This window comes from Oryx dammah, unplaced genomic scaffold (genome assembly GCF_014754425.2).
Source record: "Oryx dammah isolate SB20612 unplaced genomic scaffold, SCBI_Odam_1.1 HiC_scaffold_12, whole genome shotgun sequence".
Lineage (NCBI taxonomy): Eukaryota > Metazoa > Chordata > Mammalia > Artiodactyla > Bovidae > Oryx > Oryx dammah.
Genome location: NW_024070196.1, coordinates 65,377,737 through 65,397,362, shown reverse-complemented (window position 1 = coordinate 65,397,362; position 19,626 = coordinate 65,377,737). Strand labels below are relative to the sequence as shown.

The 19,626-nt window shown below is 48.5% G+C and overlaps 1 protein-coding gene across 1 annotated transcript in view; it reads right to left on the bottom strand.

Moving 5' to 3' along the window:
• SEZ6L (seizure related 6 homolog like) overlaps positions 1-19,626 on the bottom strand; it is a 71,157-nt gene that overhangs the window by 8,069 nt on the left and 43,462 nt on the right. Inside the window, exons 12-15 of the mRNA XM_040251297.1 lie at positions 15,986-16,180; positions 15,477-15,668; positions 3,633-3,827; positions 102-134 (exon numbers count right to left, since the gene is read on the bottom strand). Coding sequence (XP_040107231.1) covers positions 102-134; positions 3,633-3,827; positions 15,477-15,668; positions 15,986-16,180 — 615 coding nt within the window. The remainder of the gene's footprint in view (positions 1-101; positions 135-3,632; positions 3,828-15,476; positions 15,669-15,985; positions 16,181-19,626) is intronic.

Genomic DNA, 19,626 nt, shown 5'->3' with positions numbered 1-19,626 from the left:
AATTTTTTTTTTTTAAGCACCTGGATAAGTATTTCCAAGGGCCTTCCCTTGCTTTCTGCTATTAGCTTGGTTAATGAGGTGTTTTTCTTCGTGGGACTCACCTTCTAAGGCGTGTTCAAAGCTGTCTTGATTAACTGAAAGAGAAAAATTAGAGCACTGGTTGGTGTCAACTGAATTCATTCTGCTTGTATGAAACGAAGGTGCCCCCCACCCCCCGATTAAGTGCATAAGTCCATTCCCTGCCTTGCTGAAGTTAGTGCTGTATTTGTTTGTTTGAAATCTTGGGCTACTGGAATTAGTGGGAATGCCTGGCCTCATTCTCTTCCTATGTTCCTTAGAGAAGATGAGACATATGAAAGGAACAGGGCAGAAATCACTGAATAGTCACCACGTGTCAGATACTGGGCGTCAAGGCCCTTATGTATATTTGCACTTAACATGACAATCCCATTAGGTGCTTACTATTATCATCTCCATTTAACAGATGAGCAAACAGAGGTTCAGAGAAGGGAAGTGATTTCTCTGACAAAACGCGATGGAGGCAAGGTTTGATCCTGCTTGGCTTCCTGCAGCCTCTGCCCTTAACTACATAGTTTTGATCTCTGCAGTGTTTTTGTGTCCGACAAAGGCTGATGGATGGTGAGAGGTGAGACAGAAATCTCCAGTCCTCAGCCCAGCCAGAGGGGAACCTGTTCTCCTGCTTGAAAATATGCATTTATATGAGCCTTTCTAATTTCACTGTTATTTCGCATTGATTTGGAATATAGGATTTATATGCTGTATTTTCATTCATCCACTGCCTTAGACTGGAACTCTCTGGACTTTGTTTATTCACTGTACAACTTCTCTGGAGGCTGGCATCTTCACGCTTTGGCATCTAAGTCATCATGATAACTGAGCACAAAAATATACCCACACAGGGACTTCCCTAATGGTCCAGTGGTGAAAACTTCACCTTCCAATGTAGGGATTGCAGGTTCTATCCCTGGCTGGTGAGCTAAGATCCTGCGTGCCCCGTGCCCCAAAAGCAAAATCATAAAACAGAAACAAGATTGTAGCAAATTCAATAAAGACTTTAAAAATGGTCCACATCAAAAAACTCTTTAAAAAATATACCCACACAGGTGGGGTTCAAGGATGAAAACCCCCAGAGTAAAGGGCTTTGATGAAAAGATTGTATAATAAGGTAATGAGAAGCGGTGACCCCCCGACAAAGGCTCAGCGATCCTCATGTCCTACCTAATACCAAGGCTTCCTAATTAGAGCTTTGGTCAAAGTGACTCTGACTTCCATCATTACAAGTGATGATAACAAAGCCAGCTGAAAAAATAGTGTAGTAACTCATTCACTGACTCCAGGCATCTCTGGAGCCAGGGCTTTAGGAAAATGGAAAGATTAAGGCAGATGTGTTCCACCCAAGACATGAATGGGCCTTGACTGCCTGTCTGGGGGAGGGGGCACGTAAGCTTCCACGAGACCTTAGAAATGGAAGGAGATGTGGAGCCAAGTGTGATCAGTGGCCTTGTGGGGGGCGGGGACACATACTAAAAAGCAGCTTCCTGGGCTCATTTCTGGACCTGCCAGGGTGGCATCTTTGGGGGTGCATGTCTGAAACTCTTGCCAGTTCCCCAGGATTCTAAAGCTGCTGGCCCAGCCACTGACTCTCCCTTAGAAGCCCTGACCTCAGTTCAGTTCAGCTGAGTCACTCAGTCGTGTCCGACTCTTCGTGACCCCATGGATCACAGCACACCAGGCCTCCTTGTCCATCACCAACTCCCGGAGTCTACTCAAACTCATCTCCATTGAGTCGGTGATGCCATCCAACCATCTCATCCTCTGTTGTCCCCTTCTCCTCCCGCCTTCAGTCTTTCCCAGCATCAGGGTCTTTTCAGATGAGTCAGCTCTTTGCATCAGGTGGCCAAAGTATTAGAGCTTCAGCTTCAGCATCAGTCCTTCCAATGAACACTCAGGACTGATCTCTCTTAGAAGCCCCGACTTGGGCTCACCCAGTTATCTCACACAAAGGGAAACCAAGGTCGGAGGTGGGGGGTGTGGGGCTCACTCAAGGTCATACAGGTGGTCCAGGGCAGAGCCAGGCTGGAGCCTGGGTCCCTAAGTCCCAGGGGGTGGCTTTATATTGGTGTTTAGTCATTTCTCCAACTCCAGACCATAAGCGATGAACCTCACTTATTTGGGGAAGAGGAAGTGATTTATTATTTCCTTACAGAGCTTGGGGTAGGTCTCAAGAGTGGCAATGGAGCAGAGAGACAAAGGCAATTATCTCCCAAGGTAGTGTCTTTCCTGGTGGGCAGTCTGTCACAACTGAGGGGCCAGGACCAACTCAAACCTGGTGGGGTTTCAAAGGCAAGGAATTCGCCATTAGCAGAGGTGGGTGCAAATCCTGGATTTATCTTGTTACCAGCTGTGTGGTTTGGGGAAAGTCACTTAACCTCTCTGATCCTCTCTGTCCCCTTTTGTGAAATGGCTCACCGATCTCAGAGTAGAGTCATGAGGCCTCCATGAGGTGATTTGGGGAAAATCTTTTTTCTATGGGTAAAATTCACATAAAATTAACCATCTGAATTCTGTGTCCAGTTCAGGGGCACTGATTACATTCACAGTTCTGTACAACCATCACCTCTATTTAGTTCTAACACCTTTTCGTCATCTCAAACAGAAATTCGTCTTTTGTGAATAACGCTGCTCTGGTCGTTTGTACCAGTGTTGGTCTGAATACCTGTTTTCACTTACTCTGTGCCTATACCAAGAAGCGGAAATTCTGGCAGGGAAAGTGTTTTTAAGCCCTAATGCTGAATTTCATGAACAGGCATTTGGGGATCTGCTGAAGTCATGGGTTCCTAAGGAGAAATGTAGAACTGTATGTCTCTTTTCCCCTGGGGAGAGAATTCAGAGAATTTCTGCCTGATTCTCAAAAACGGTATTAATATCTTAAAAGGTTAAATCCACTTGCAGACAGCATTGAATGTATTTAGGATACGATTAAGAATCTCACACCTCAAAGATGCGAATAAGTGGACCCAAACCTCACTAGGTGCGTCATAATTTAATTTCAATGGTTAGAAAGAGTTCACTGATTCTAAAATACATTTCTCCTCTTTTACCCATCTCGGAGATGGGGGTGTCTTACAATCACAGGGGTGTTACAATCAGGGCCACCAGGTGGCGCTCACGGTGCCTGTGCCTGTGCAGCCTTCAGTCCAGGACCCTTCGGAGATGGGGGTGAGCATCTCGGGAGAACACCCCAGAGATGACAGGGGAATACCCATCACCCTCGGGAAACAGGTGGTTGTGAGAAGGGGCTGCAGGCGGCGGGAAATGTTTAAGCCATGCTGTCCAAGCAGGAGTCAAAACCAGGCAGCCTCTCCTTTATGATAAAAATCGAAGCTCATTTAGGAAGTAGAAACAAAAACGCTAAGCACGGACAAGGCGCGGTGTCATAGTTTAATTGGTATCCATTTCCTTTCTCAGCGGTGCAGAAAATAGCGGCGGTGTCTTAGTTGTAGCCAAAGTAGCTCGGCTTTTTAAAGCAAACTTAGAGTCACTGCAAGTCAGTCCCGACATCTCTGGATCCCTCGGTCCCCATGACTCTGGGAGGGGGCGGGGTTCTTTACCTTTGCAGACGGGCAGCGGCCCGTTCCAGTGGGATGGCTGTCCCAGGATGCAGCGAATGGTCACTTCACCCATCAGCTCGAAGCCCTCGTAGCACATGAAGGTGAGGGACTCTCCAGGCAGGTAGAGTCGTTTGTAGAGGATTTGGTACCCGTTCTCCGGTAACCCTGGGTTGTCACAGGCCAGGGACTCCTCCGCTGAAGTGCAAGCCAAAAGGAGCTCTGATGAGATGACGCAAAGCTTTGGGGCCTCCCATTCAGAGGGCGTGTGATCTGAGGCCAGGCTCTGCAGCCTCATTTCTTTGTAGCCCCGCCTTGCACTGAACTGTCTGAAACTCACCTTTTCCTCTCCCACCTCTGGGCCTGGGTTACATGTGGGCACAGTAGAATGTACTAAGCTGTGGAATCTGGGTTAAAAATCTGGGTTCTGCTATTTGCTAGCTGTGTGACCTCCAGAAAGGGCCACAACCTCTCTGAGCCTCAGTTTTCTCAATGGTAAAATAGTAGCAGTACCTGTCTCACAGGGATTTGGAAGATTTGATAAGATAATGTGTACAAGTGTTTAGCATGCCCTTGAAATGGAGGTACTCAGTAAATGATGGACTCGGTAAATTATGAACTATTCCTCCTGCTTCTCAACTTGCACCTCACCTGCTCAACCAGTCTGGGTAAGTCTTGTGTTTCAACACGCAGTCCTCATGTCTCCTCCTCCAGGAAGCCTTCCCTGATGCCCCTTACCCCTAATTGAATCACTAGTCTCTTGGGTTCTTCCTCCACCACAACACTGCCTACGCTGTACTGTATTTAATAACAGTCTCTCTCACTTGAGATGAGCCTGTTAAGGCATGCTTGAACCCTGTTAAAGCATACTTGAAGCTCAGGGCCTGGTATACAGTAGGAGCAGCATAAATGACCTCAAGATTACAGTAGGAGCATCGTAAATGATGCCTACTAGTTTAAGAATGATTGGAGAGGGCCAGCGTGTGATATAGCTTCTTTTCAGCACCTGGATGGAATTGACACTCAGCGAAAACTGCTTTGCATACAAGACTACAAATCCTGAAACATTAAAACATATTTATTATTTTAAAAACTAGACTGTGGTAAAATCTATAATATAAAATGGACCATCTTAACCATTTTAAGTACTGTTGTGCCATGTCCAGAACTCTTCATAGTCCCAAATGGAAACTGTCCCCATCGAACACCGACGCCCCATCGCCGTTCCCAACCAGCCCTTGGCAACCACCATTCTCCTTTCTGTCTCCATGACTTTGACTGTTCTAGGAACAGTGTGTGACTGGAATCACACAGTGTTTGTCTTTTTGTAACTAGCTCATTGCACTTAGCATGATGTCCTCAAGAGTCATCCCTGCTGCAGCACGTGTCAGAATCGTCTTTCTTTTTAAGGCTGAGTCATATTCCATGGAATATGATGCTTAAATGATGCTTACTCCTTGGAAGGAAAGTTGTGACCAACCTAGACAGCATATTAAAAAGCAGAGACATTACTTTGCCAACAAAGGTCCATCTAGTCAAGGCTATGGCTTTTCCAGTGGTCACGTGTGGATGTGAGAGTTGGAATATAAAGAAAGCTGCTGCTGCTAAGTCGCTTCAGTCATGTCCGACTCTGTGCGACCCCATAGAAAGCTGAGTGCCAAAGAATTGATGCTTTTGAACTGCAGTGTTGGAGAAGACTCTTGAGAGTCCCTTGGACAGCAAGGAGATCCAACTAGTCCATCCTAAAGGAAATTAGTCTTGCATATTCCTAGGAAGGACTGATGCTGAAGCTGAAACTCCCAATACTTTGGCCACCTGATGCGAAGAACTGACTCATTGGAAAAGACCCTGATGCTGGGAAAGATTGAGGGCAGGAGGAGAAGGGGATGACAGAGGATGAGATGGTTGGATGGCATCACCAACTCCGAGGACATGAGTTTGAGTAAACTCTGGGAGTTGGTGATGGAGAGGGGGGCCTGTCGTGCTGCAGTCCATGGGGTCATAGAGTCGGACACGACTGAACGACTGAACTGAACTGAATATTCCATTGTATAGAGAGACCACATCTTGCTTATTCATTCACCCATCAATGGACACTTGAATGGCTTCCCCTTTTGGCTACTGTGAGACAATGCTGTTATACAAACATGGGTATGCAAACCCCTCTTTGAGACACTGCCTTCAATTCTGTGGGTATATACCCAGAAGTGGGATTTCTAGACCGTATAGTAATTCTAGGTTTAACTTTTTGAGGAACCTCCATTCCGTTCTCGACAGGAGCAATACCCCTTTGCATTTGCACAGAGAACAAAGGTTTCAGTTTCTCCATGCCAAATCCTAAAACATTTCTTTCCTTCTAGATCTTGCTTTGCTGTACAAAGACCCAGGTCTTTACACATCACAGCTGCACCTGCCATCCATGTTTCAGAGAAACCAGCTTCTATCAATAGCTCTCAGTGCTCACTTGATTAGCAGAACTTCTCGGAAGAGATGACATGCTGTCTCTTTTACCTGAAGGATTCCTGTAATATCTAAGTGATTTCTACAACTTAGTGGTATTATTCTCCAGCTTGTCATCAACCTGACCCTTCAGGCCCTCAGCTTAGAACATGCAGTAGGCGGGTCTTTTATTATTTCATAGCTGGTGATTCTGTTGCACTAGGGGAAGAGGCAGGTTCTCCTCGTTGGGGTGTTACAGCTTTGTGCATCGGCTGCTTGCCCTCCTCTTGGCTGGTTCCTGGCTTCACATCGAATTGGTCATATTGGGCCAGGTGGGTTACACTATTTCACCCACTTGTGCTTTGTTGATGCTGTTCCCTCAGCCCGAAATGCCCTTCCCCTTCCTATCTAAAGGAGAGTACAGTGGAGAGGCTAAGACAGACCTCAACAATCTTCACCTGCTACATTAATGCTCTTTGTAGCAGGACCTGTGACTCACTTCCAACCAATAAAATCTCAAGAAGAAATACTGTCACTTCTGTGAAGATGTTACCAAAGACTGTGGTTTTGTCTTGCTGGCGGACTCTTGTCTTCGGAGCAACAACTGGCCATACAGCAAGGCACTGAGGGTGACGGCAGCAAGGAACTGAGTCCTTCCATCAACCACGCAAGCTGGGAAGCGGCTCCTTCCCGTGCTGAGCCGTCAGATGAACCAGGGAACCCAGTGAAGCCGTTCCCCTGCCTCCTGAGTGTTATCTGCAGATGCGGCAGAATGGCCAGCAGGGGGCACTGGCAACTCAGAAGACTCCCCGCCCACAAACTTCTCCCGGAATTTTCTTTCATAATGAGTATAACAAAATAATTCACTGAGCACCTTCTATGTGCCTGTCACTGTTCCTGGGCCTGGGGAGATAGAAAGTGACAAAGGACAAATTCTAGGACCTGGAAGCAAAGGACGATACGGCCAGCAGGAAGAGGAGAGGGAGGTGTGTCCAGCTGTTCTCGCCTGGCTTCATTCGAGAATCACGCTGGGTTATTCAGTGAGCTGGCTCTGCCCCCTAAGGTATTTTAATCAGTCCCCCAGAGCATTCTTTTTAAAGTTCCACAGGTGATTCTAAAATCCAGCCAGCACAGAAGACGTACTGAGGGCCAAGAGGCACACGAAAAGATGCTTCACATGCAAATCAAAACTATAAGGGACCACCTCACACCAGTCATAATGACTGTCATCAAAAAGGCTACCAAAAATAAATGCTGGAAAAGGGGCGGAGAAAAGGAAGCCCTCCTACGCTGTTGGTGGGAATGTCAATTGGGGCAGCCGCTATGGAGAACAGTATGGAGGTTCCTTAAAAAAAACTAAACATGGAGTTACCGTGGGACCCAGCAATCCTGCTCCCTGAGCATACGTCCGGAGAAAAGTCTAGTTCAAAAAGATACACGCAGAACTATTTACAACAGCTAAGACATGGAAGCAATCTGAACATCCATCAGCAGAAGAAAGGATAAAGACGACGTGGTATATTTAGTGCTTCCCAGGTGGTGCAGTGGTGAAGAATCTGCCTGCCAGTGTAGGAGACACGGGTCCGATGCCTGGGTGGGGAAGATCCCCTGGAGAAGGAAATGGCAGCCCACTCCAGTATTCTCGCCTGGAAAATTCCATGGACAGAGGAGCCTGGTGGGCTAGAGTCCACGGGGTTGCAAAGAGTCAGAAGTAACTGAGTGGCTGAGCAGGCATGCCTACATGCAAGCCGTGGAATTCTGAGCTCAGTCACTCAGGCGTGTCCGACTCTCTGTGACCCCGAGGACTGTAGCCCACCAGGCTCCTCTGTCCATGGATTCTCCAGGCAAGAATACCGGAGTGGGTTGCCATTTCCTCCTCCAACCATGGAATATTACTCAGCCATAAGAAAAAATGAAATAATGCCATTTGTAGCAACATGGATGGATCCAGAGATTATTATACAAAGTAAAGTCAATCAGACAGAGACTAGCATCATACGGTATCACTTATATGTGGAATTTTTTTTTAAATGAGGCAAATAAATGTTTTTACAAAATATAAATAGACTTTAACATCCAGCCAGAACTTTAGGGTTGAACAGTTTAGACTCAGAGCTGCTGCTTTGGTGTCTTGGAATGGTTAAGACATTAACCACTTAATCCATTAATTTCCAAAATAGTCAAACACCTATTCTGTACCAGATGATTTGCAAACACTATTTCTAATTTCCCCCCAAATCCTTAAAGATGATAAAGGTACTGACCAGAATAGCCAACATGTACTGAGAGCATTTTACGAGCCAGGCACTATTTGGAGTTTTTCTATCTACATGCTTAGACACTTAGTTGTGTCCAACTCTTTGTGACCCCATGGACTGTAGCCTGCCAAGCTCCTCTGTCCATGGGATTTTCCAGGCAAGAATACTGGAGTGGGTTGCCATTTCCTCCTCCAGGGGATTTTCTCAAATCAGGGATCGAACCTGAGTCTCTTATGTCTCCTGCATTGGCGGGCAGATTCTTTACGTTAAGCACCACCTCTTTTAATTAACACAACCACCCCAAGATACATTGTTATGGCTGTCCTCATTTTATATCTGTGCAAATGAAGAACTGTTGGGGTATCCCACCGGGTAACCTGTCAAGCCAGTGAGTGGGAGAGACAGGATTCAAATCCAAGCGGTCCTAATCCTCTGTTAATCACTACACCAGAGAGCCCATTTTACAGATGAGGAACCTGAGGCTCGGGCAAAGGTCTCTTATGAAAGGTACACAAGAAGGAAGTGGCTGAGTTGTGGTTTGATTCTCTGCCTCCAGAGTCAGTCCGATTCAATTTTGACCCAATCATCAGTAACAGTGAGAAGAATTCCACATGGAATTCCATCCCTGGTAGAAGCCAACCATCTTTGAAGGCATCTGTGTTTATCTCCAGTTCCCAGAAGATGGCAGGAAAGTGACATGGGAAGTGACTTGAATTTGAAACTGGAGGCCAGGCTCTGCTGTTCGCTTCATGTCTCTGGGCTTCATTTTTTTCCTGCCTGTTAAGTGAACGGACTGGACCAAGACCTCATCTGTGAGCTGAGATGTGGCTGGACAATGGCATTCCCACTGTGACAATGTACTCACACTTTGAAATAAGATTCTTTAAGGCAGGTATTTTCCAACCTAGATGCTACTGACATTTTTGGGCTGGGTAATTCTTTGTGGGAGGGGGGTGGTCCTGAGCCTTGCAGGATGTTGAACAGCATCCCTGGCCTCTGCCCGCTAGATGCCAGCATAACCTCTCCCAACGACAACCAAAGATGCCTCTAGAAACTGTCACTGACAGCTGTCCCCTGGGCAGACATTCAGCCCGGCTGAGAATCACTCGTCTGAGGTCTAAACAATTCTAATGGTAATCCTTGTGATGTCATCCTGACCTCTCCCAGGAATTCAAGTGAGTTGGACTCATGGCTTATAGACATAATCACCAAGCTACCCTCATTCCCTCCCAGCCACTCCTCTCTCTCCTTCAGCACAGGAAAAAATGTACATTAATGGAGCACATGTGAGCAAAATGCTCAAAATCAGGTTGCTTGCTTATTGCTATGAATGGTTTATAACACACTCTACAGTAGCGGAGCATTGAAACTGAGTGGTAATTAGCAACTGGTGTTAACTGAACACCTATTATATGCTAGACACACGGTTATGAGCATTTGTATCTATCGTTGTCATGATCCATTTTTCTGATGAGGACACCAGCTTTGGCTTGTTTAAGTCGCACAGCTGACAAGCGGCAGGGCAAACTTGACCTGCTGGATTCGAAGTCCTGTGCACTTAATGGCTCTGCTATAGTGAAGGCTCGTTCCAGTTGGAGCTGGTGGTAAAGAACCTGCCTGCCAATGCAGGAGATGGCAGAGACGCAGATTCGATCCCTGGGTTGGGAAGATTCCATGTAGAGAGGAATGGCAACGTGCCCCAGTACTCTTGCCTGGAAATCCCATGGACAGAGCCTAGTGGGCTACAGTCTGTTGGGTCGCAAAGATTTGAACACGACTATAGTGACTTGGAGAAGGCAATGGCACCCCACTCCAGTACTCTTTTCTGGAAAATCCCATGGATGGAGGAGCCTGGTAGGCTGTGGTCCATGGGGTCACTGAGAGTTGGACACGACTCAGTGACTTCACTTTTACTTTTCATGCATTGGAGAAGGAAATGGCAACCCACTCCAGTGTTCTTGCCTGGAGAATCCCAGGGACGGGGGAGCCTGGTGGGCTGCTGTCTATGGAGTCACAGAGTCGGACATGACTGAAGCGACTTAGCAGCAGCAGCAGCAGCAGCATAGTGACTTAGCACAGCACACATTGCTTTCTCAGAGACAGGAATTTCTCAGTGAAGACAGGCACCCTGCTCAAGCCTGGCATGCTGCCTGAGGTGAGGCTGCTGGGGACAATTCATCAATGGAAACTTTTACTATGGCCACCGTTTGGCTATGTGGGTTCCGTTCAGGTCAGGAACTTTCCAGGTCTCGTATTTGTGGGATCTGGCCTATGAAGGGCCAGGGCCTCTTGGGGGATCCCTGCAAACCTCCCTGGAGATTCCATCCAGAAAACCCTCACTGACTGTGCCAGATCCTCATGACTTTTCGTGGTGTGGTTTATGTCTTCTGGATGGGATTCCCAGGAGCCACCTACCACGCTGCCTCCAAAGAAGGGAGGTTGCAACGAAGCCACAGAGTGCAATAAAGACCATGTTAGTACTGCTAACCATGACAAAGACAGTACCTGCAACAAATACTGTCATTTTTCTGAGTCTGCTGGGACCGAGGGATATGACCAAATGGGTACATTCCTAGTAAGTGCGTGACTCTCTGAACATAAAAGCAGGTCATTTCAATCAGCTGCAGCAAGTGCTGCGTGGCTATAGGAGCCGTGGGAGCACGGAGGAGGGAAGCGTGACCTCGCCGAGGCGGGCAGGGAGGCCTTCCTGGAGGAGGTGATGCTGAAGATCCACTGTTATTCCTTTTACCGACTTGTGTCTCTTCCCACATCTTCAGTAGATCCCAGGCTTCCTGACCATGCAGATTGTGTCTGTTTATATATTGCTGCGTTTTTTGCTGTATTTTCAGGACCTACCACCACTGTTCCCAAACTATGTACTGTGGTGCCCCGGGGTGCCACCATGAACTCATGAGGGTGCTGTGAGGTTTTTAAAAAATGTGGAGGAGACACGGTGACACCTTCCAGCCCCATGTGAACTCCTACTTTGAGGAAGCTCATAGTTTTAACATCAGACTGAGCTATGTCCTTTTCGATGCTGCTAGGTTTTCTCTGGTTGCTCTGCTAAAAATCAAGAGCTGTGACAAAATCAAGGTGGAACAGGGGATGCAGGTGGCAGAGCCCAGCCTGATGCTAAAAGGCTGAGAAGTTTGGGAGAACCCAAAAGGCACACATATCCCCACAGTAGTAATTGTGTTATTAATTATAGATAAATATTATTTAAGAATGAAATAAAATACAATCCTTTCTCTGAATTCATGGGCATTACTTTTCCAAGCAACTACTAAGTTGTCAGAATATAGCTACTTATTAAGTGGTTTGGATCTAACTGGTTAATAAGTGTAGCTGCTAAGTGTTCTAGCCTGGGAAATCTATGAAACAATCCTGGCATTCTAGAGATTCTGTGAGTTGAGAAAGTTTGGGGGCCTCTGTGTCAGCATCTGCTTGCATATAAGAGGACTCGTTCAATGACTGAGCTGCATCCAATAACCCTGCCTGGTAGGAAGTAGTAATCCCCTTTTCACAGATGAGGGACCGAGGCCCAGGTCCCCTACTTGCCCAAGGTCACCCAGCAGAGCCGGGGATGGGTCTGATGGCAAACCCGACTCTTCCTTCTCTCCTGATCTGTCTCTTCTTCAAGTGGCCTCGGATAAAGGAACCAAGAGTGAGAAGACACGGCTTCGAGTCCCAGCCTGACCAAATTATGGCATTGGCAAGCGACTGTGAACAGAGGCTGCGGACATCCCGAGCTTATACAATTTGCTGTCTGCTTCCTGATTCTCTTGGTGGAAGGTCTTGGTCAACAGCAGAAGCCCAGAGCTCTCCCGAGGAGCTGTGACTGCAGAGAGGTGAGGCGGGATGATGATGCTTTGGGGGTTAATCAGGCTTGAGCTGGAATCCTGAGTGCTTCCCTTGCCTGCTGTGTGACTTTAGGAAAGGTGCTCACCCTCTCTGGGCCTTCTCGGCCTGCTTTCAAGTGGACACACACAGCTCATGCAGTTTTGTGAGTTAAATGTGTGAGTGTTGGTGAAGGGCTGGGCACAGCCACAGTGCCCATCAAACTGGGGCTATTTCCTTGGCTCAGTGGAGGAAACCTCTTAGGGCTGCTTTAGGTTCAATAACCTCATCCTCATCGCGGAATCCGGATGCAGCCTCCCCCTCACTCTGGGTACCTAGCTGCTAGACTCTGACCATCCTCCCATCTTACGTGTCATCTCCTGTCGGCCTCACTGGGCCTGGAATGATGCTGGAACCCCATGCCAGGTTCTTCCGGCATCGAGGAGGAGGACGGCGTGTCTCCTGACACCCAGCTTGACTCGTGAACTCATTAGCATGGGTGTCAGGGACGCCTTCTCACCAGAGCGCTGCGGATCCTGGGAAAGGCAGCGGCCCCAAGGCAACGGACTGCTTTCTGGGAAGTCCAGCAGCTGCTGCAGCCCAGAGGGTCTTTGAAGACTGTCTGACAAGTGAAGGGCCTTTCCATTCTTTTTAAAAAATATCTCCAGCCTTCAGTATTTTTAAATCAGCATCTATTTTTAGCTTTTCATCTATAGATCTCAGCAGCTTGCATGACTCAAGATGCTTCTGACCATCCCCCTCCCACATTGGGTGCGGTTCACCTTCGGGGCTTCCCTGGTAGCGGCTCAGCAGTAAAGAATCCGCCTGCTAAGGCCGGAGACCTGGGTTCACTTCCTGGGTCAGGAAGATCCCGTGGAGAAGGGAATGGCAACCCACTCCAGTATTCTTGCCTAGAGAGAATCCCATGGACAGAGGAGCCTGGAGGGCTACATACATGGGTTTGCAAAGAGTCAGACATGACTGAGCATCTTTCACTCACTCACAGTCACTGGGGGGGCATGAGATCTGTATTTGCTTCCTGGGCGGCTATAATGAAGGTCACTAACCAGGGGGCTTAGGACAAAAGTCACTCCTTGTCTCCTAGCTCTGGAGGCGAGAAGCCTGAAGTCAAGAAGGCAGCAGGGTCCTGCTCCCTCCAAAAGCTCCAAAGGTGGGTGCTTCCCTGCCTCTCCCCAGCTTCTGGTGGTTGTTGGCTGTTCCTGGCACCCTCGACTCACAGGTGCGAGACTCCCATCTCTGCTTCTGTCATCACGGGACGCTCTCCCAGCATCTCTGTCTCCATCTCAGACCAAAATCTCCACTTTACTACAACATTTGCTTTTATCGTGGTTGTCTGGACCCGAACCCACAGTAAGCTCCAAGGTCTGCCTGTATCTGTTTATCCAATGGAAGAGGACAAGGATTTTCTGGCTTTCCAGTTGTCCTCCGACAGCGACGGCTTTTACCCGTCTGAATGGCAGCACTGCTTGTTTGTGTGGCATGAAAAAAGTCCATGAAGCCTGTTTGGAAGACTCGTGAGAAGTGATAAAACATAGCCGCTGGAGTGGAAAGCCACGTCCGTAAGCTCATTACATCAGATGCAGATGAAGTGAAGTGAAAGTCGCTCAGTCGTGTCTGACTCTTTGTGATCCCATGGACTATGCAGTCGTGGAATTCTCCAGGCCCGAATACTGGAGTGGGTAACCTTTCCCTTCTCCCGGGGATCTTCCCAACCCAGGGATTGAACCCAGGTCTCCCGCATTGCAGGCGGATTCTTTACCAGCTGAGCCACCAGGGAAGCCCCCTGATGCAGATGAGTTTCCAGTAAAGACAAATAATCAACATCTGCCTTCTTGTTGTTCTAACTCTAGATTCTCCGATACTATCGGAGGCCTCAGTGTGGCTCTGGGAGCTTGGGCTGGCTGTGGATCTGCTAGAAACACACGCACACAAACAGCAGTGTCGCCGACGCCTCTGAACCCCGGACGGTGCGTGAGGCTGTGAGCCTTCTGTGGAGCCTCAGGCTGTCCCTAAGCAATGGGTCCCATCCCGCTCAGCACGTCAGAATCCCTGAGGAGCTTCTGAAACTCAGGCTACACGCCAGACCTACAGCATCTGGATCTCCAGGGAGTTTTCAGACATTCTAGACGATTCCCATGCGCTCCTGAGGCTGAGACCTCCAGAGCCCTGCTCTCCACCTCCTTTGCCTGGTGAGAATATGGTGTTATCCTTCCATTCTCAGAGTGACCTTAGGAGCCTTTTTGGAGTTTTTATGGTAGAGAAACCCCCCAAAAGAGTTTTATTTAAAGCCAAACATTTGTTTTGATGGCTCCGTAGAGAAGGCCAAAGAGTTTGAATCCATTCTATTTACTGCCCTGTGGGCTGCTTGATTTTAAGCACGCAGGGTCAGGCTGGTCTGGGTTTGCCTCTGGCCTCCTGCATAACTAACTAGGCTGTGTGAGCTGGGGCAACGATTTCACCTCTCTGAACCTGAGTATCCTCTTCAGAGGATGGAGACAGTACTGCTGTGCTCACAAGGCGACTAGAGGAGGAAGAGAGGGAATTCTGGGAAAGGACTCAACCAATGTCTGTGTGTGTGTGTGTGTGTGTGTGTGCGTGCACATGCGTGTGTGTGTGCGTGCGCGTGTGTGCACGCGTGTCTATATATGTGTTAGTCGCTCAGTCGTGTCTGACTCTTTGGGATTCCATGGGCTGTAGCGTGTGTGTCTGCGTGTGTGTGTGTGTAGGTCTGTGTGTGTGTGTGTGTGTGTATGTTAGCTGCTCAGTCATGTCAGGCTCTTTGGGACTCCATGGGCTGTAGTGTGTGTCTGTATAGGTCTCTGTGTGTGTGTGTGTGTATGTGAATGTGTTAGTCGCTCAGCTGTGTCCAACTCTTTGGGACTCCATGGACTATAGCCCGCCAGGCTCCTCTGTCCATGGAATTCTCCAGGTAAGAATACTGGAGTGGGTTGCCATTCCTTTCTCAGGGGATCTTCCAGAACCAGGGATCGAACCAGGGTCTCCTGCATTGCAGGCAGACTCAGCACGGTGCCTGATAAACTCACTGTAAATCTTAACCATGTGCTAACGTTTACCATAAATGTTGGAGTAGCAGCACCCTCAGTCCTGTGATCTGTGGTCATAGGACAGTCATCAGAGGTCATAGGACACATAGGTCATAGGTCATAATCATAATCAATGCTCCCAACAGTGGGTGCTGCCTCCTCACAGCCCAGCCCTCCACCAGTAGGAAAAGGAAGCCAGCCCTCCCGGCGGAGTCCCCTGGGGGCTCCAGCCAGTGCAGGGGACTCACAGACGCAGTGGGGCAGGCGAGAGGTCCAGATGGGGCTGCCGGTCTCACGGCTGTAGCAGGTCAGGAGGGAGCTCCCTTCCAGCACGAAGCCCGGGTTGCAGGTGTACTGGATGGTGGTACCCACCAGCAGCACGGGGTCCGAAATCAAGCGGGTCGAGTGGTCCACTTCCCCGGGGTCGGTGCAGTACATGACTGTACAAGACAGATCAGACCAGGCGGGCGTTAGGGCCGCACGACCATCAGTGTGCTGAGAACTACAGAGCGATCTAGAACACTTCCCCACTTAGTTTTTTCCTCATTTGAAAGACAATGCATGTGGCTGGGGAGCAGGCCAGGACAAAAGAGACTTGATTTTAATTTCCCTTTTAAGAATTGGCGCCCCCAAGAAATGTTTGTGTCAGGGTCTGAGGACCTGTATACAAGCTTGCACACAGCACCTAATGGTATTTGTAATGGAGGGATTTACGGTCTGATGACCTAAAGGAAACAAAAACCAGGATGGCTCTTACTTTTCTCGCAGAATGGGGGGTCGCTGCTCCAGCTGAGGTCCCACTGGCAGGTGAGGGTATCACTCCCCACGATGTCGTAGCCGGGATCACACTGGTAGGTGATTCGGGCCCCCCTCACGAGCTCCGTATGAGAAGTGGTTTTCCAGCCATTCTGGATCTCGGGCAAATCAGAGCAGGAGTCGTTCCTTGACACCTCTTTAAAATAAAAATGTCGTCCTTAGATGGGAAGGTGGCCTCTCTGTTGGGGGTTTGTTTTATAAATGTCAGAGGGAAGAGCAAATAGAAGATGAGGAAGCCTCTGGAAGTAAGCAATACAACTTCTGAAACCTGGCAGGAACTCTTAACCTGCAGGAACTCTTCCAGAGGGGGCTTTTACAACGACTTCTTCCCACTGTGGATGTGTGACCTCTGGCCCCAGTCAAGCCGTCGGATGATGGCAGCTCCAGCTGACACCCTGACCACAGCCTCACGAGAGATCCCAACTCAAGGCCATTCAGTGTGAGCTCCTCAACTCTCGACTCACAGGAACTGTGAGACAGTAAACACTTATGGCTAATTCGGGCACGGGGAGTCATCTGTTACATAGCAGTAGGTTGCTCCTGTCCTCAGCCTTGAGCTTCCCAGGCGGCTCAGTGGTAAAGAATCCGTCTGCCAACGCAGGAGACACAGGATCCATCCCGGGCTTGGGAAGACGCCCGGAGAAGGAAATGGCAACCCACTCCAAAATTCTTGCCTGGGAAATCCCATGGACAGAGGAGCCTGGTGGGCTACAGTTCATAGGATCACAACAGTCGGACATGACTAAGCGTGCATACAGGCCCATAGCCTCAACCTTGTCCTAAGAAATTTCCATAGATCTGTGGGCTTGATGGATTAGTCATATACATTTTTTGTACTGCAGATTGAGACAAACACGTAACTATTAAGATAGAAATAACTATTGGTTGCATTCTTCAAATCCCATTGCCTGCCATCAGTGAACATTAACCACACTCCAGAAAATGCTACACACCGCTTATCATCACAGAGTCTTCCTCCAGAGTAACTCTGATTTCCCCCTGCCAACCTTCGTTACTAAGGTAGCAATCCAAAGCCCACTGCTATGACTCTCGCTTCAGAGTGCCCACTGCATAGATTTTGAGACAAGAGCTAATTACACCATATAATTAATTTGCGGCTCTTCTGTGCTTCTGGGGGAAGCAAAGCACCTCCTCTGTCTGCGGGAAAGTCATTCTGAGAAACAAGCAATGGTTTTTCCCCGGGATTTCATCATGATTTTATTTGAGGGAAGGAGATCTCCTGGGTGTCTGTGAGAAGGAGGGGAGCGGGAAACGGCTTCTAGAATTGCCTGGTGGGGGAGCAGAAGCCTCTATTTTTAGGCCTTTGAAAAATCAGCCAAGCCCTGGATTTGGGACACAGCTGCAAAAGCTCAGACTCTGGATGAAAGAGGAGAAATGGGGGCAAAGACGGAATCTGCGGTCTGTCTCGTGCCAAGAGTTTTGAGACTGAGAACGATTTGCTTGCCTGACTTATTTTTTTGCATCTTTTTTTAAAAAAATATTTATACTTTAATTAGAGTACAATTGCTTGGCAACGTCATGTTAGTTTCTGCTGTACAACAGCGTGATCAGCTATACGCACACATATATCCCTTCCCTCGAGCGCCTCCCTCCCGCTCCCCTCCCGCCCCTCCAGGCTGTCACCTAGACGCTCCCTGAGCTAGATGGCGGCTTCCCACCAGCTGTCTATTTCACTCAGTGCTACTCGCTCCATCCGTCCCCCCCTCTCCTGCCCCAGCGTGTCCACATATCTGTTCTCTGCGTCTGCATGTCTGCTCCTGCCTTGTGAATAGCTTCATCAGTGCCTTTCTTCTAGAGTCCATACATGTGTGTGACTTTTCAATGAGCCGACACGACTACACATTTCCATAGGGCCTCCCGTCCCCTCCGGGGCACTCATCATGTTTGCCGTTACTCAGCGCTACCACCATGCAGCAGGGCCTTGGCTCAAAGTGTGGGCCCGCAGTCCACTAACTGGGTGGCTTTGGCCCAGTCACGTAACCTTCTGTACTTCAGTTTCAGATTCAGGAGACCCCCCCGTCGCCCGGAGACCCTGCTTCAGGAATCTACATGTTCACCAAACATCCCAGGTGAAGGTTCTGGCATGATCTGTTCCTATGAAACTTTGTTAACTTTGCTAAACTTGCCTAGGAGTCACATAACTTCCCTTCTAATTTTTTGTTGTTATCGTTCGTTTTTTAGAAGCTGTGTGATGCCTGTCACGTCAATAAATATCTCTGAGCCTCACTGTCCTCAGTCATAGAGTGGAGACGAGAATCATGACCCTGACTGTCCCTAGAGGCAAGGTGGAAACTAATTAATGTGCAGGATACGAAAATAACACTAATATGAGACATATGGATTCAGTGATTTGTTTTGACTAAGATGTGAGTGCCTACCATGTGGCAGGCGCCAGGATTTAGGGATCTGAAGCCATGGCTCCATTTTCATGGTCAAGATCAGCACGATGGTCCAATTTTTGGCAAAATATGTATTGAGTACATGCCACCACTTCCCAGTCTTCCGCTCATAGCAGACATCACTAATCAATCACAGCAACTTCTTTCTTTGGGTCAACCTGAAACCTCCCAATCCTTTTCCACACAACACTCCAGGGAGCCACAGTCATTTGATTGGAGCTGACCCACAATATGGAGCTTATTTATTATCCTGGGATTAGAGGAATAAACACACAAGTGACCAATATCTCTTTGCAAAACACTGCTTACTCATCTCTGCTTTTTAATTCCCTTCCCTCCCATATGCTTGGCCACAGACAATAGCAAAACATAAGCAGCAATGAGGAGACTGGGTCTTTGCCTCTATCTGTGCAGAGAAGAATTATGGGAGGTCAGAACCATGTAGGTTCAGGGTTCCCATGGACAGTTCTGACAGCATCCAGGGAAGATAAGCCTTGGCTACCTTGCAGAGCTGGGGTCAGGCCTTGAGATCAGTCTAGGAGCTTCAGAATTCTCTAGATGACCAGAGAAACCCCCAACCCTCCCGTTGGACCCCTCTACTGGATGGGAGTTGCATCTACGTCTAGTTAAATCTAGACCCAGTGTAGCAAATACCTCTCCCGTGCCCATGACAGACATCACTAATCAATCATGGCACCCTTTTCCACTGACTTCAGACCTGGCTTCCTCTGAAGTCAACATGGTCTTCAGGCCAGGTGAAAGTGAAAAGTGAAAGTGAAGTCGCTCAGTCGTGTCCGACTCTTTGCGACCCCATGGGCTGTAGCCTACCAGGCTCCTCTGTCCATGGGATTTTCCAGGCAATAGTCCTGGAGTGGATTGCCATTTCCTTCTCCAGGGGATCTTCCCAACCCAGGGATCGAACCCAGTTCTCCCGCATTGTAGACAGACGCTTTACCGTCTGAGCCACCAGGGAAGTCAGCCAGGTAGTGATGAGCAATTGATTGACATCAAAATTAAATACAAGGCTTCCTCAGTGGTCCAGTGGTTGAGAATCCACCTTGTAATGCAGGGGACCCCAGTTTGATCCCTGGTCTGGGAAGAGCCCACATGTCATGGAGCAACTGTGCCTGTGTGCCACAACTCCTGAAGTGGTACAGTTAGA